Below are 17,557 nucleotides of genomic sequence, written 5' to 3'. Positions count from 1 at the left end.
GAAAATATACATTTAACGTACAGTGCTCTTCCAAGTTGAGTTAAAATGGTGTTTTGCTGAAGAGAAGCTCTTAAGAGATATTGATTGAGATTGATCTCTACAGAGACTACTGTGGAGGAGGGATTGACACACCTACTGCATTAGAAAAGCACCTAGCTAGATGAGTTTCTATAAAAAGGAACCACAATACTTCCATGTCTTTGGTTAAGATCCCTGACAACGAAATAGATTCTGTGACTGAGCTCAGAACAGTCTCTCACACCCGTTCCGTCTGTGGTTAAGACACGGTCACGCCCGTTCCGTCTGTGGTTAAGACACGGTCACGCCCGTTCCGTCTGTGGTTAAGACACGGTCACGCCCGTTCCGTCTGTGGTTAAGACACGGCCACGCCCGTTCCGTCTGTGGTTAAGACACGGCCACGCCCGTTCCGTCTGTGGTTAAGACACGGTCACGCCCGTTCCGTCTGTGGTTAAGACACGGCCACGCCCGTTCCGTCTGTGGTTAAGACACGGCCACGCCCGTTCCGTCTGTGGTTAAGACACGGCCACGCCCGTTCCGTCTGTGGTTAAGACACGGTCACGCCCGTTCCGTCTGTGGTTAAGACACGGCCACGCCCGTTCCGTCTGTGGTTAAGACACGGCCACGCCCGTTCCGTCTGTGGTTAAGACACAAGCCTTTAGTTTGAATTCCTCACATTAGCTCAGCAGCTCTCTCTTTCTACTAGAAAGGCTCTGCTCCTGCAGTACTGAACAAGACCACACTGCTTCAAGGTAGCATCCCAAAATGGCACCCTATTGACCAGGGCCCAGGCCAGAAATAGTGCACTATATAGGGTATTGGGTAAATCTCTGAAAAGATCCGCAATTTATGCCTCAACATGTATTACAAAAGACGTGTTGTTTACCTTGCATGCTGAAGGAGACAAACTACTATCTAATTCCTTTCTTTATTTCCTTACTGTAACATTATCTCTGTGGTGTATCTAATGTGCTAGATCACTCCAACTAAAAATAGCAAGGTGGTGGGGTGTTCTAAGCAGTTCCCATCCTGGCTACAACAGGAAATTAATGTCATGCATATTGAGGCGAGGAGAATTTCAAGGAAATGTACCCCACAAAGCTAAAATCTTGTGTCTTACTGCTATTCTGGCCCATTCAGTTTAATGTATATGTTAATACGAAATAAAAGCCACAAATATAAATAATAAAAGCCACATATGAATATTAACTATACAAAAATGATATTTATTCTACCATGTAACATTTCCAGATGAGAATATCCATGGACAATAATATTTTACAGAGAACAGCCTACCTGTTTAAAAGACCACAACAGATACACTCATTAACCACCTTCCATTATTCATATCCTGAGAATGCAACTCTGCATAGCAACATCCAAATCGCTATTCTCTTTTCTGGTAACACACACACACACACACACACACACACACACACACACACACACACACACACACACACACACACACACACACACACACACACACACACACAACTAAAGTGGTTATTGAATGGCTCATGAATGATTCATTATAGACACTGGACAGCATGAAGCTTCTAGCATCAAACTCTTTTCTGGACACATCACTGTCAGGCAGAGCTTCAGTCAGGTTGATCCATCTCTCCTCCCCTCCCTGACTCTCACTGTGTCTGCGTCCCAAATGACACTATTCCCTATTTAGTGAACGACCAGGACCTCTGGTCAAAAGCAGTGCACTATATAGAGAACAGGGTGCCCTTTGGGATGCACCTGGGAGCCCGTAATCTGCCGCCAACAAGGGAATCTCATCATGTTCTCTTCCATGACGTCACAACTAGCTATTCTGTGAAGATACTGTGTATAAAGCTGTGAAACGTTTTATTCCCTGGGGGGTTCACGTTATGATGTCATTAAACTAATGAGCGAGCACATCAATTACGTTGAGATGTTGAGCAAAACCACAGTCATGATGATGTTCTCTTTCAGGTCTGTCTGCCAGAGGACGTCTGATTCACAACGCCTGTCACACACACAAAACCACAGTCATGATGATGTTCTCTTTCAGGTCTGTCTGCCAGAGGACGTCTGATTCACAACGCCTGTCACACACACAAAACCACAGTCATGATGATGTTCTCTTTCAGGTCTGTCTGCCAGAGGACGTCTGATTCACACCGCCTGTCACACACACAAAACCGCTACAAACTGGGAGTTCTGTCTTGAATTGACCTGCATCCCATTTAGCGAGAGTGACAGGCCCTTTTAGTGGAGATCCATCATATTATGATCCGGTAGGAAGTAAAAAGGGAGGTGAAGTAATGTTGCTCTGTAGCATGAAGACTCCTTCCAGGACCAGGATAGATGTGCTGAGAGGTTCATTATGACGTAGAGGTTAATGTGACGCAGCTTGTGCCAAAGGGATTCTATCTGCTCTCTCAAAGACGCCCTCCGAGGTGAATTCATGTCTAGCTTGGAAATAATGACTGGAACAACCCAACATGCTGTTTGATGTTAACTGGGGTCTAGGAGACCAATTACACATCAGATGTGGGGAAAAACTCTGAGTGAAAGCTGAAACGACAGATACGGCTACTGCCATGTTCATTTCCCAAGCCTCAAGACATCATGAAGATATCCTGGAGACGATGTGAAACTGAAATTATCATAAAAAGAAAACAGGCTTTTCACAAAATCCTACTATAGCATTTACAATATAGGCTGCAGCTATGATTTTATAGGCTGCATGTTTACAGGACATCTTACTGACAATACCGTTCTGTTTAGAGGGGTTCTTACTGACTGTACAGAATACTGTTATGTTTAGAGGGGGATCTTACTGACTGTACAGAATACCGTTCTGTTTAGAGGGGACCTTACTGACTGTACAGAATACTGTTATGTTTAGAGGGGGATCTTACTGACTGTACAGAATACCGTTCTGTTTAGAGGGGATCTTACTGACCGTACAGAATACTGTTCTGTTTAGAGGGGATCTTACTGACCGTACAGAATACTGTTCTGTTTAGAGGGGACCTTACTGACTGTACAGAATACTGTTCTGTTTAGAGGGGACCTTACTGACTGTACAGAATACCGTTCTGTTTAGAGGGGGATCTTACTGACTGTACAGAATACTGTTCTGTTTAGAGGGGACCTTACTGACTGTACAGAATACCGTTCTGTTTAGAGGGGGACCTTACTGACTGTACAGAATACCGTTCTGTTTAGAGGGGACCTTACTGACCGTACAGAATACTGTTCTGTTTAGAGGGGACCTTACTGACTGTACAGAATACTGTTCTGTTTAGAGGGGGACCTTACTGACTGTACAGAATACTGTTATGTTTAGAGGGGATCTTACTGACTGTACAGAATACTGTTCTGTTTAGAGGGGACCTTACTGACCGTACAGAATACCGTTCTGTTTAGAGGGGACCTTACTGACTGTACAGAATACTGTTCTGTTTAGAGGGGATCTTACTGACCGTACAGAATACTGTTCTGTTTAGAGGGGACCTTACTGACCGTACAGAATACTGTTCTGTTTAGAGGGGACCTTACTGACCGTACAGAATACTGTTCTGTTTAGAGGGGACCTTACTGACTGTACAGAATACTGTTCTGTTTAGAGGGGGATCTTACTGACTGTACAGAATACTGTTCTGTTTAGAGGGGGACCTTACTGACTGTACAGAATACTGTTCTGTTTAGAGGGGACCTTACTGACTGTACAGAATACTGTTCTGTTTAGAGGGGATCTTACTGACTGTACAGAATACTGTTCTGTTTAGAGGGGACCTTACTGACTGTACAGAATACCGTTCTGTTTAGAGGGGACCGTACAGAATACCGTTCTGTTTAGAGGGGACCTTACTGACCGTACAGAATACTGTTCTGTTTAGAGGGGGACCTTACTGACTGTACAGAATACTGTTCTGTTTAGAGGGGGACCTTACTGACTGTACAGAATACCGTTCTGTTTAGAGGGGACCTTACTGACCGTACAGAATACTGTTCTGTTTAGAGGGGGACCTTACTGACTGTACAGAATACTGTTCTGTTTAGAGGGGGACCTTACTGACTGTACAGAATACCGTTCTGTTTAGAGGGGATCTTACTGACTGTACAGAATACTGTTCTGTTTAGAGGGGGATCTTACTGACTGTACAGAATACTGTTCTGTTTAGAGGGGACCTTACTGACCGTACAGAATACTGTTATGTTTAGAGGGGACCTTACTGACTGTACAGAATACCGTTCTGTTTAGAGGGGGATCTTACTGACTGTACAGAATACCGTTCTGTTTAGAGGGGACCTTACTGACTGTACAGAATACCGTTCTGTTTAGAGGGGGATCTTACTGACTGTACAGAATACCGTTCTGTTTAGAGGGGTTCTTACCTTTGAGAGACTCCAGCTCTTTCCTGTGAAGGAAAAGAGGAACAACTGTTAGAAGCAGTCTTTTCACTATTGTCACTCACGCTCTGTGCCAGTTCAGAGTCTTTACAGCTTGTTCCTTGACTATCTATGAAGACAAACTGTAGGACCAGAAATAACAGTAAGACATTTCAATTGTAACATGCTTTTCATTTAACAACAACTGCAAAGTGCTGCTACAGTGAGTCCATAATTACATGATGCTCATTCTAAAACTTCATTCAGATACAGCAGAGTTCAGCTCCTCTCTAGTCTATACCCTCAGATTAACTTGTTATGGATAGGGGGCAGAATTTTCACGGCCGGATTAAAAAAACGTACCCGATTTAATCTGATTATTACTCCTGCCCAGAAACTAGAACATGCATATAATTAGTAGCTTTGGATATAAAACACTCCAAAGTTTCTGAAACTGTTTGAATGGTGTCTGTGAGTGTAACAGAACTCAAATGGCAGGCCAAAACCTGAGAAGATTCTGTACAGGAAGTACCCTGTCTGACCATTTCTTGGCCTTCTTTGTCATCTCTATCCAAAACAAAGGATCTCTGCTGTAACGTGACATTTTCTAAGGCTCCCATAGGCTCTCAGAAGGCGCCAGAACGTTGAATGATGACTTCGCAGTCTCTGGCTGAAAAACAGTAGCGCATTTGGTAAGTGGTCGATGTGAGAACAATGAGATGGGTGCGAGCGTGCACGAGACGACTCCATTTTCAACTTTGAGTCTTTGAACGAAAACAGGGTTTCCCGGTGGGAATATTATCGCTATTTTACGAGAAAAATCGCATAAAAATGGATTTTAAACAGCGTTTGACATGCTTCGAAGTACGGTAATGGAATATTTTGTCACGATACGCGTCCGCGCGTCACCCTTCGGATAGTGTCTTGAACGCACGAACAAAACGCCGCTATTTGGATATAACTATGGATTATTTGGAACCAAACCAACATTTGTTATTGAAGTAGAAGTCCTGGGAGTGCATTCTGACGAAGAACAGCAAAGGTAATCCAATTTTTCTTATAGTAAATCTGAGTTTGGTGAGTACCAAACTTGGTGGGTGTCAAATTAGCTAGCCCGTGATGGCGAGCTATCTACTCAGAATATTGCAAAATGTGCTTTCACCGAAAAGCTATTTTAAAATCGGACACCGCGATTGCCTAAAGGAGTTCTGTATCTATAATTCTTAAAATAATTGTTATGTTTTTGTGAACGTTTATCGTGAGTAATTTAGTAAATTCACCGGAAGTGTTCGGTGGGAATGCTAGTTCTGAACGTCACATGCTAATGTAAAAAGCTGGTTTCTGATATAAATATGTACTTGATTGAACAAAACATGCATGTATTGTATAACATAATGTCCTAGGAGTGTCATCTGATGAAGATCAAAGGTTAGTGCTGCATTTAGCTGTGGTTTTGGTTTTTGTGACATTATATGCTAGCTTGAAAAATGGGTGTCTGATTATTTCTGGCTGGGTACTCTGCTGATATAATCTAATGTTTTGCTTTCATTGTAAAGCCTTTTTGAAATCGGACAGTGTGTTTAGATAAAGGAGAGTCTTGTCTTTAAAATTGTGTAAAATAGTCATATGTTTAAAAAAATTGAAGTTTTCGGATTTTCGAGGAGTTTGTATTTCGCGCCACGCCCAATCATTGGATATTGGAGTGGTGTTCCGCTAGCGGAACGTCTAGATGTAAGAGGTTAACAATAACCTCCCATCAGCTCCTCTCCTCTAGTCTATACCCCCAGATTAACAATAACCTTCCATCTGTGAATCAAGGCCAGAAACAAAGTCTTTCAGCTGCCTGGGTTTACACATCACTTAACAGCCAGGGCTATAGGAGCCTGTTTAATGGCAAAGTACAACTAAAAACAAATCTTTTTTTATTTGATATAACCTTTAACTAGGCAAGTCAGTTAAGAACAAATTCTTATTTACCATGACGGCCTACCCCGGCCAAACCTGGACGACTATAAGCACTATAATGCCAAGGTCCGACATGAATAACAGGCATGTTGGTTTCCTTTCAACAGATGACATTGGGCCAGTGCTTAATTTGAGCCGGATCAGGATCCGGCACCTCCTCGTTTTCGACTGTTTTGTTCCGGAACCTATTTGGCCGGATCCGGTACCTCTCCAGGCATGACAAATCATTTTGCAATGTAAACATTCTAATAAAAGCCGATCAAAGTTAATTCGAGTTGCCTCAGTTCATTCTCCTGCCCCCACAAAAAACGTAATGTATAAAAGTAGATTGTAAAGAGTTGATTTGGGTTGGGCCGGTCCGGGTTTACGGTTTGTGCAACATTGTAACCCGTTTGAGACCAACACGTGGCGGCGGCGGTGTGAGAAGCGCTTCATTATGTCTCACATAAATCATTGAAAGTGAATCTCCTTCTAGTTGTTATCTCGCTCTCTCTACTCGACATGAGCCTGCAACTCTCATCTCTCCAGCGTTGCACTTCATCATTTATTTCCTTATAGATCATAGCCACGCGAAGGGTTCTGAACGAACTGCAGCACCCCTGATTAATGGAAATACATTTGCCAAAGTTATAGAATTACTGCTGTCTGTTCAGAAAATGTAATGTAATGTTAAATGTAATAATTCAGAATACTACACCAGGACAAAGACACAGAGGACCAATAGCTGTGGATTGTAGCCTACAGTCGGGAACGGCAAACCTGTCAGTGAAAACACAGCACCCAGACAAAACAGGCATTTCGCAATATTTCAAATACAATCGCGGGAAAACACAGTTTGGAAAGCAAATGGCTCCTGCTGAAAACACTCTGTAGGCTACCAACATATTAGATCAACTTCCAAATATTGTTTTACAAAAGAGAGAGAAGCTTTTGGCACGAGCGCGTCGTCAATCACCAGAGAGTGAGCTGCTCATCAGTGAGTGATTCAGTGAAACTGGGCTCCCGAGTGATGCAGCGGTCTAAGGCACTACATCTCAGTGCAAGCGGCATCACTACAGTCCCTGGTTCGAATCCAGGCTGTATCACATCCGGTCGTGATTGGGAGTCCCATAGGATGGCGCACAATTGGCCCAGCGTCGTCCAGGTTTGGCCGGTGTAGACCGTCATTGTAAATAAGAATTTTGTTCTTAACTGACTTGCCTAGTTAAATAAAAGGTTACATAAAAAAAGGACTATAATTTTCTCCTCATATTGTAACCTTCAACATGTCTCCACACACCTAGGCCTGGGCTAGTGATGGATTCAAGACACGGAGGTTTTTATTGATCTCTGATTCTCAGTTTGTCAGTGTCATAGTAGCCTGCCGTTTCCATCATTTGTGCTGTATAAAAACAAGATTCTGTCAAAGTCTCCAGTCATGTAAAAAGACGTAGAATTTCATGTAATGTGTTTATAAAAGGCCAACATCTTCCCCAGACCCTGGGCTACTAAAAATGGTCCCCATGTGTGCAACGTCTGTAAGTGTCTCTACTCTACTGCTCTATGCCAATACGCAAATGCGGTGATGTGCATGCAATGCTTTATTATAAAGGTGAATTATTCTGCTACCCCAGAACTCCCCAGGTCAGCCCACGCTAACACTCACTTTTTGTTCCAGCATTTACAAATGAAGACCTGCACTGGGCACTTAAAATGATGACTCTCGTCTAGTGGACATGTGATCAAATAGACCTGTCAGTTTGACGGCACAACAACAGTGGAATTGAAGAAGCAGCTTTGTGCATATAGGTAAACCGTCAGGCAGCATCACACCGTAACGAGAACCTCAAGGCGTACAGGAAAAGAATCCAACATTACAGATAAGAGGACAATGCTGATGGAAGATTGTTGTAAAGGCTTTTCTACAGAGGAATGTTGCTGTTGAACTAAATAGAGATATCCACCATAAAACATCTGATAGATAGATAGCCCAGGACTATCAGAAATGTAATGTTAGTGTTGTTTTGCCTGGGGCGGTATGATATGATGCTATAATACTGAAACATCCATCTGGACGCAGCACAGTGGTGCATCAAGTGGTGAACCTGTTTTTATATCAGACAATAATTCAGGGATATAAAGTTGGCGGATGGTTGTCTAATTAAGTGGAGTATCAGCCAGGACGAATTACCACAATGTTATTATGTTGTAAAATCCTGAGGTCAGAGAGAACGGAAAACATACCTCTTTTTCTTCTTGTAGTTCTCCAGCTGCAGGACCTGGAAGTGTCTGAAGCGCTGCTGCTCACACTGACCACACAGGTTGTCCAGGTACATCAGCCGGCTCTCCAGCTCCTCAAAGTCCGCCTCCAGGTGGGCTGTATGTGGCAGAGGGAACATGTTACATTTAGTTATTTTAGTCACCCAGAGTGACCTACAGCAGCTATTAGGGTTAAGTGCATTGCTCAAGGGCACATCGGCAGATTGAAACCAGCAACCTTTCAGTTAATGACCCAACGCTTTTTACTGCTAGGCTACCTGATGGAACTATTGTCATGACAACATCATTGTGCTGTGAAGCTTTATCTCATTGTTGTGTCTGTCCATCTGCTGCTGGGAGACTGTTGCCAGTCTGTCCATCTGCTGCTGGGAGACTGTTGCCAGTCTGTCCATCTGCTGCTGCTGCTGGGAGACTGTTGCCAGTCTGTCCATCTGCTGCTGGGAGACTGTTGCCAGTCTGTCCATCTGCTGCTGGGAGACTGTTGCCAGTCTGTCCATCTGCTGCTGGGAGACTGTTGCCAGTCTGTCCATCTGCTGCTGGGAGACTGTTGCCAGTCTGTCCATCTGCTGCTGGGAGACTGTTGCCAGTCTGTCCATCTGCTGCTGGGAGACTGTTGCCAGTCTGTCCATCTGCTGCAGGGAGACTGTTGCGCGTCTGTATAACCGCTGCTGGGAGACTGTCGCGTGTCTATAACCGCTGCTGGGAGACTGTCGCCAGAGTCTGTATAACCGCTGCTGGGAGACTGTCGCGTGTCTATAACCGCTGCTGGGAGACTGTCGCGTGTCTATAACCGCTGCTGGGAGACTGTCGCGTGTCTATAACCGCTGCTGGGAGACTGTCGCGTGTCTATAACCGCTGCTGGGAGACTGTCGCGTGTCTATAACCGCTGCTGGGAGACTGTCGCGTGTCTATAACCGCTGCTGGGAGACTGTCGCGTGTCTATAACCGCTGCTGGGAGACTGTCGCCAGAGTCTGTATAATATTATCATGTGAATAATTCCAATAAAAGACAAAAGGAAGGAACTATTATTCACTACACTACTAAAACACAAGTGAACACTGGCATCTGGTGGTCATATAGGGAAACTGTTTGTACTTAGAGCACTATTTATTTATTTATAACATTTTTATTTAACTAGGTTAGTCAGTTAACAAATTCTTATTTACAATGACGGCCAAACCCTCACCTCACCTCAGACCGCTGTACCACTCGGGAGACAACCACTATCACTGTCCAAAGTCAAAGTCAACTAAAAAGGAAACGTGCCATATTTGAGGCATTATCTGGAACTCTATACAGAGCAGGAACAAATCTTACAAATGTAAATATTCCAAATAAAGTTAAAGATCCACTGAATTCTATTCAACTTCTTTCACCTTCCTAGAACACACGTCTCAGTTTGTTCATACTGGAATTTCCCATGTGCTCGCTAGAATTCACATCATGTGCAACTCATTGGCTGAGACAGGAGACACCCATTCTAGAATGATGGAATGAAAGTCCTCAGAGTTCTAAACAGTCCAACTACTATCTAACACGGATTACAGCACAACCAGCGATGAACAGTGAGTTAAACTAAACTACAAATCTAAGGGTTGTGTACTCTAATGTCCAGATTTTGGGCTTGGCAGTTTTGGGCTCAGGCTTGGAGACATCTGGCGAATCAGCAGGAAATCAATGGCATTAGGACAACACACCCTATGGTCAGTGACCAATCACAGGGTCCACTACAACAGAGACAGATTATTATCCTGATGGATCTCCGTCACTACTGACTATTCAGGGCAGGGGAGGAGTCCCCGTCACTACTGACTATTCAAGACAGGGCAGGGGAGGAGTCTCCGTCACTACTGACTATTCAGGGCAGGGGAGGAGTCCCCGTCACTACTGACTATTCAGGGCAGGGGAGGAGTGCCCGTCACTACTGACTATTCAAGACAGGGCAGGGGAGGAGTCCCCGTCACTACTGACTATTCAAGACAGGGCAGGGGAGGAGTCCCCGTCACTACTGACTATTCAGGGCAGGGGAGGAGCCCCAGTCACTACTGACTATTGAGGGCAGGGGGAGCCCCGCACCGCGGGGCGGGGGGGCCCCGTCACTACTGACTATTGAGGGCAGGGGAGGAGTCCCCGTCACTACTGACTATTCAGGGCAGGGGAGGAGTCCCCGTCACTACTGACTATTCAGGGCAGGGGAGGAGTCCCCGTCGCTACTGACTATTCAAGACAGGGCAGGGGAGGAGTCTCCGTCACTACTGACTATTCAAGACAGGGCAGGGGAGGAGTCTCCGTCACTACTGACTATTCAAGACAGGGCAGGGGAGGAGTCCCCGTCACTACTGACTATTCAAGACAGGGCAGGGGAGGAGTCCCCGTCACTACTGACTATTCAGGGCAGGGGAGGAGTCCCCGTCACTACTGACTATTCAGGGCAGGGGAGGAGTCCCCGTCACTACTGACTATTCAGGGCAGGGGAGGAGTCTCCGTCACTACTGACTATTCAAGACAGGGCAGGGGAGGAGTCTCCGTCACTACTGACTATTCAAGACAGGGCAGGGGAGGAGTCTCCGTCACTACTGACTATTCAAGACAGGGCAGGGGAGGAGTCCCCGTCACTACTGACTATTCAAGACAGGGCAGGGGAGGAGTCTCCGTCACTACTGACTATTCAGGACAGGGGAGGAGTCCCCGTCACTACTGACTATTCAGGGCAGGAGTCTCCGTCACTACTGATTATTCAAGACAGGGAAGGGGAGGAGTCTCCGTCACTACTGATTATTCAAGACAGGGCAGGGGAGGAGTCTCCGTCACTACTGATTATTCAAGACAGGGCAGGGGAGGAGTCTCCGTCACTACTGACTATTCAAGACAGGGCAGGGGAGGAGTCTCCGTCACTACTGACTATTCAAGACAGGGCAGGGGAGGAGTCTCCGTCACTACTGACTATTCAAGACAGGGCAGGGGAGGAGTCTCCGTCACTACTGACTATTCAAGACAGGGCAGGGGAGGAGTCTCCGTCACTACTGACTATTCAAGACAGGGCAGGGGAGGAGTCTCCGTCACTACTGACTATTCAAGACAGGGCAGGGGAGGAGTCTCCGTCACTACTGACTATTCAAGACAGGGCAGGGGAGGAGTCCCCGTCACTACTGACTATTCAAGACAGGGCAGGGGAGGAGTCTCCGTCACTACTGACTATTCAAGACAGGGCAGGGGAGGAGTCCCCGTCACTACTGACTATTCAAGACAGGGCAGGGGAGGAGTCCCCGTCACTACTGACTATTCAAGACAGGGCAGGGGAGGAGTCCCCGTCACTACTGACTATTCAAGACAGGGCAGGGGAGGAGTCCCCGTCACTACTGACTATTCAAGACAGGGCAGGGGAGGAGTCCCCGTCACTACTGACTATTCAGGGCAGGGGAGGAGTCCCCGTCACTACTGACTATTCAGGGCAGGGGAGGAGTCTCCGTCACTACTGACTATTCAAGACAGGGCAGGGGAGGAGTCTCCGTCACTACTGACTATTCAAGACAGGGCAGGGGAGGAGTCTCCGTCACTACTGACTATTCAAGACAGGGCAGGGGAGGAGTCTCCGTCACTACTGACTATTCAAGACAGGGCAGGGGAGGAGTCCCCGTCACTACTGACTATTCAAGACAGGGCAGGGGAGGAGTCTCCGTCACTACTGACTATTCAAGACAGGGCAGGGGAGGAGTCCCCGTCACTACTGACTATTCAAGACAGGGCAGGGGAGGAGTCCCCGTCACTACTGACTATTCAAGACAGGGCAGGGGAGGAGTCCCGTCCCGCTCAGCGGGCGGGGGGTCCCCGCACTCGACTATTCAGGCAGGGGAGGCCCCGCACCGCCGGGCAGGGGAGGAGTCCCCGTCACTACTGACTATTCAGGGGAGGGGAGGGCCCCGCACCGCCGGGCAGGGGAGGAGTCCCCGTCACTACTGACTATTCAAGACAGGGCAGGGGAGGAGTCTCCGTCACTACTGACTATTCAAGACAGGGCAGGGGAGGAGTCCCCGTCACTACTGACTATTCAAGACAGGGCAGGGGAGGAGTCCCCGTCACTACTGACTATTCAAGACAGGGCAGGGGAGGAGTCCCCGTCACTACTGACTATTCAAGACAGGGCAGGGGAGGAGTCCCCGTCACTACTGACTATTCAAGACAGGGCAGGGGAGGAGTCTCCGTCACTACTGACTATTCAAGACAGGGCGAGGAGTCCCCGTCACTACTGACTATTCAGGGCAGGGGAGGAGTCCCCGTCACTACTGACTATTCAAGACAGGGCAGGGGAGGAGTCCCCGTCACTACTGACTATTCAAGACAGGGCAGGGGAGGAGTCCCCGTCACTACTGACTATTCAAGACAGGGCAGGGGAGGAGTCCCCGTCACTACTGACTATTCAAGACAGGGCAGGGGAGGAGTCTCCGTCACTACTGACTATTCAAGACAGGGCAGGAGTCCCCGTCACTACTGACTATTCAGGGCAGGGGAGGAGTCCCCGTCACTACTGACTATTCAGGGCAGGGGAGGAGTCCCCGTCACTACTGACTATTCAAGACAGGGCAGGGGAGGAGTCCCCGTCACTACTGACTATTCAAGACAGGGCAGGGGAGGAGTCCCCGTCACTACTGACTATTCAAGACAGGGCAGGGGAGGAGTCCCCGTCACTACTGACTATTCAAGACAGGGCAGGGGAGGAGTCCCCGTCACTACTGACTATTCAAGACAGGGCAGGGGAGGAGTCCCCGTCACTACTGACTATTCAAGACAGGGCAGGGGAGGAGTCCCCGTCACTACTGACTATTCAAGACAGGGCAGGGGAGGAGTCCCCGTCACTACTGACTATTCAAGACAGGGCAGGGGAGGAGTCCCCGTCACTACTGACTATTCAAGACAGGGCAGGGGAGGAGTCCCCGTCACTACTGACTATTCAAGACAGGGCAGGGGAGGAGTCCCCGTCACTACTGACTATTCAAGACAGGGCAAGGGAGGAGTCTCCGTCACTACTGACTATTCAAGACAGGGCAGGGGAGGAGTCCCCGTCACTACTGACTATTCAAGACAGGGCAGGGGAGGAGTCCCCGTCACTACTGACTATTCAAGACAGGGCAGGGGAGGAGTCCCCGTCACTACTGACTATTCAAGACAGGGCAGGGGAGGAGTCTCCGTCACTACTGACTATTCAAGACAGGGCAGGGGAGGAGTCCCCGTCACTACTGACTATTCAAGACAGGGCAGGGGAGGAGTCCCCGTCACTACTGACTATTCAAGACAGGGCAGGGGAAGAGTCCCCGTCACTACTGACTATTCAGGGCAGGGGAGGAGTCCCCGTCACTACTGACTATTCAGGGCAGGGGAGGAGTCCCCGTCACTACTGACTATTCAGGGCAGGGGAGGAGTCTCCGTCACTACTGACTATTCAGGGCAGGGGAGGAGTCTCCGTCACTACTGACTATTCAAGACAGGGCAGGGGAGGAGTCTCCGTCACTACTGACTATTCAAGACAGGGCAGGGGAGGAGTCTCCGTCACTACTGACTATTCAAGACAGGGCAGGGGAGGAGTCTCCGTCACTACTGACTATTCAAGACAGGGCAGGGGAGGAGTCCCCGTCACTACTGACTATTCAAGACAGGGCAGGGGAGGAGTCCCCGTCACTACTGACTATTCAAGACAGGGCAGGGGAGGAGTCCCCGTCACTACTGACTATTCAAGACAGGGCAGGGGAGGAGTCCCCGTCACTACTGACTATTCAAGACAGGGCAGGGGAGGAGTCTCCGTCACTACTGACTATTCAAGACAGGGCAGGAGTCCCCGTCACTACTGACTATTCAGGGCAGGGGAGGAGTCCCCGTCACTACTGACTATTCAGGGCAGGGGAGGAGTCCCCGTCACTACTGACTATTCAAGACAGGGCAGGGGAGCAGTCCCCGTCACTACTGACTATTCAGGGCAGGGGAGGAGTCCCCGTCACTACTGACTATTCAGGGCAGGGGAGGAGTCCCCGTCACTACTGACTATTCAGGGCAGGGGAGGAGTCCCCGTCACTACTGACTATTCAGGGCAGGGGAGGAGTCCCCGTCACTACTGACTATTCAAGACAGGGCAGGGGAGGAGTCCCCGTCACTACTGACTATTCAAGACAGGGCAGGGGAGGAGTCCCCGTCACTACTGACTATTCAAGACAGGGCAGGGGAGGAGTCCCCGTCACTACTGACTATTCAAGACAGGGCAGGGGAGGAGTCTCCGTCACTACTGACTATTCAAGACAGGGCAGGGGAGGAGTCTCCGTCACTACTGACTATTCAAGACAGGGCAGGGGAGGAGTCCCCGTCACTACTGACTATTCAAGACAGGGCAGGGGAGGAGTCCCCGTCACTACTGACTATTCAAGACAGGGCAGGGGAGGAGTCCCCGTCACTACTGACTATTCAAGACAGGGCAGGGGAGGAGTCCCCGTCACTACTGACTATTCAAGACAGGGCAGGGGAGGAGTCCCCGTCACTACTGACTATTCAAGACAGGGCAGGGGAGGAGTCCCCGTCACTACTGACTATTCAAGACAGGGCAGGGGAGGAGGGTTCCAATTCCATGAACAATGTACAAAACTAGAAACTATTTAGAGAAGACCGATACATACTAGTATAGGCCGATGCATGGAATACTACAGACTGTATCAAAGACTACTCCATGCTGTATGGTATATGACCTGTTTAGAGAAGACCGATACATACTAGTATAGGTCGATGCATGGAATACTACAGACTGTATCAAAGACTACTCCGTGCTGTATGGTATATGACCTGTTTAGAGAAGACCGATACATACTAGTATAGGTCGATGCATGGAATACTACAGACTGTATCAAAGACTACTCCGTGCTGTATGGTATATGACCTGTTTAGAGAAGACCGATACATACTAGTATAGGTCGATGCATGGAATACTACAGACTGTATCAAAGACTACTCCGTGCTGTATGGTATATGACCTGTTTAGAGAAGACCGATACATACTAGTATAGGTCGATGCATGGAATACTACAGACTGTATCAAAGACTACTCCGTGCTGTATGGTATATGACCTGTTTAGAGAAGACCGATACATACTAGTATAGGTCGATGCATGGAATACTACAGACTGTATCAAAGACTACTCCGTGCTGTATGGTATATGACCTGTTTAGAGAAGACCGATACATACTAGTATAGGTCGATGCATGGAATACTACAGACTGTATCAAAGACTACTCCGTGCTGTATGGTATATGACCTGTTTAGAGAAGACCGATACATACTAGTATAGGTCGATGCATGGAATACTACAGACTGTATCAAAGACTACTCCGTGCTGTATGGTATATGACCTGTTTAGAGAAGACCGATACATACTAGTATAGGTCGATGCATGGAATACTACAGACTGTATCAAAGACTACTCCATGCTGTATGGTATATGACCTGTTTAGAGAAGACCGATACATACTAGTATAGGTCGATGCATGGAATACTACAGACTGTATCAAAGACTACTCCGTGCTGTATGGTATATGACCTGGAAGAAGTTCAAGCTACCTACGGAGGTGGCTTGGGAATCTGATTCTGAAGTCAGATTTGATGTCAGATCCGTCTCCTTAGACTATAAACGTGTTGTGTTTCAAACTAGCCATGTGTAAAAACGGCTTCATCTCTTCCCATTGTCTCTGTTGTTGCCTACCTACCCCCCCTTCACCATGTTGGCACTAGTAGCTGTTATTACCCCACTGCCAGCTGAAGCTCCACAGTTAACAGGCAGGCCATGCCAGCTGGTGCCCTACAGTATCACCGCTCTCTCAAGATGAACACAGCTCAGCCCGTCATAAACACCTCTGACCTCAACCTATTCTACACAATGGCAACAAAAGGCCAAATGTAAAAAGAATAAAGAGTGGCAATGACATTCAGTAATTCAGGGAATTGTGACATTTCTCGACTATAATATGTTGACTGGTCCTAAAGGTTTCCTGGTGCAGTCTATGATACGTCGGCTACGTCCTGTCTTTCCACCCTTTTACCCCCCAAGTGTGCACTTGGTGTAAGCATTGTCTGGAGAGTTTCCATGCGAGAAAGAGTGTGCAAGTACACACTTGAGCAGAAGAGTGAAGAATCTAAACTCAAGACATAGTGATGGTGCACACTCACCGATGCGATTGGTGCATGTCTCCAGGTCTGTGAGGAAGCCTGGGATCTGCTGTAGTTGTTCTTGTAGTTCCACCACTGCTGCTCTTCTCTTCTCCCAGTGTGCAGACAGCATCACCACCTCTCCATCCACTGTCTGAGAGATAGAGAGACATACAGAGAGAGAGAAAAGAGAAGACGAGAGAAGACAAGAGAGAAAGATAGACGAGAGAGAAGATGAGAGAGAGCGAAGACAGACGCGAGAGAGAGAGAGAGAGAGAGATGAGAGAGAGAATGTGAGATGTTCCCATGTATTATTATTCTTGATGCGTAATTCAATGCAAGTCTAATTAATACATTGAGCTACAGTTCATACAAACCTCTCCAGCTTTCGCACAATCTTTAGCTTTTCTGTGGAGAGTCACCCAGGTGTCTTCGTACCTTCGAAACACAAGAAACTAATGAAACAAATAAGGCCTTGTGTTTTCTTCCCTTGACATTATGCTACTGTACATGTATTCAGACCACTGAGTGTTTCAATGTCTGCATCACAAATGGCACACTATTCCCTATATTGTGCACTAATTTAGACCCTGTGGGGCCTGGTCCAAAGAGACCTGTGGGGCCTGGTCAAAAGTAGTGCCCAATGCTCTGATTTGGACGTATCCAATGAGAGCAACACCTACCGACTGAGCAGTTCTACTCCAGCAGAAAACTGTGTCAGATGTCCATGTCTGTTGAGAGACAGGAAATGAGTCATTAAG

At 47.4% G+C, this 17,557-nt stretch overlaps 1 protein-coding gene across 1 annotated transcript in view; it reads right to left on the bottom strand.

The window, feature by feature from the left end:
* The window catches only part of dtnbp1a (dystrobrevin binding protein 1a), a 37,128-nt gene that overhangs the window by 18,326 nt on the left and 1,245 nt on the right, over positions 1–17,557 (bottom strand). Inside the window, exons 3-7 of the mRNA XM_082975904.1 lie at positions 17,480–17,527; positions 17,174–17,234; positions 16,818–16,950; positions 8,584–8,716; positions 4,402–4,424 (exon numbers count right to left, since the gene is read on the bottom strand). Coding sequence (XP_082832030.1) covers positions 4,402–4,424; positions 8,584–8,716; positions 16,818–16,950; positions 17,174–17,234; positions 17,480–17,527 — 398 coding nt within the window. The remainder of the gene's footprint in view (positions 1–4,401; positions 4,425–8,583; positions 8,717–16,817; positions 16,951–17,173; positions 17,235–17,479; positions 17,528–17,557) is intronic.

This window comes from Salmo salar, chromosome 05 (genome assembly GCF_965601325.2).
Source record: "Salmo salar chromosome 05, fSalSal1, whole genome shotgun sequence".
Classification (NCBI taxonomy): domain Eukaryota; kingdom Metazoa; phylum Chordata; class Actinopteri; order Salmoniformes; family Salmonidae; genus Salmo; species Salmo salar.
Note: the sequence above shows the minus strand (reverse complement) of the source record. Positions and strands in the feature narration are given on the sequence as shown.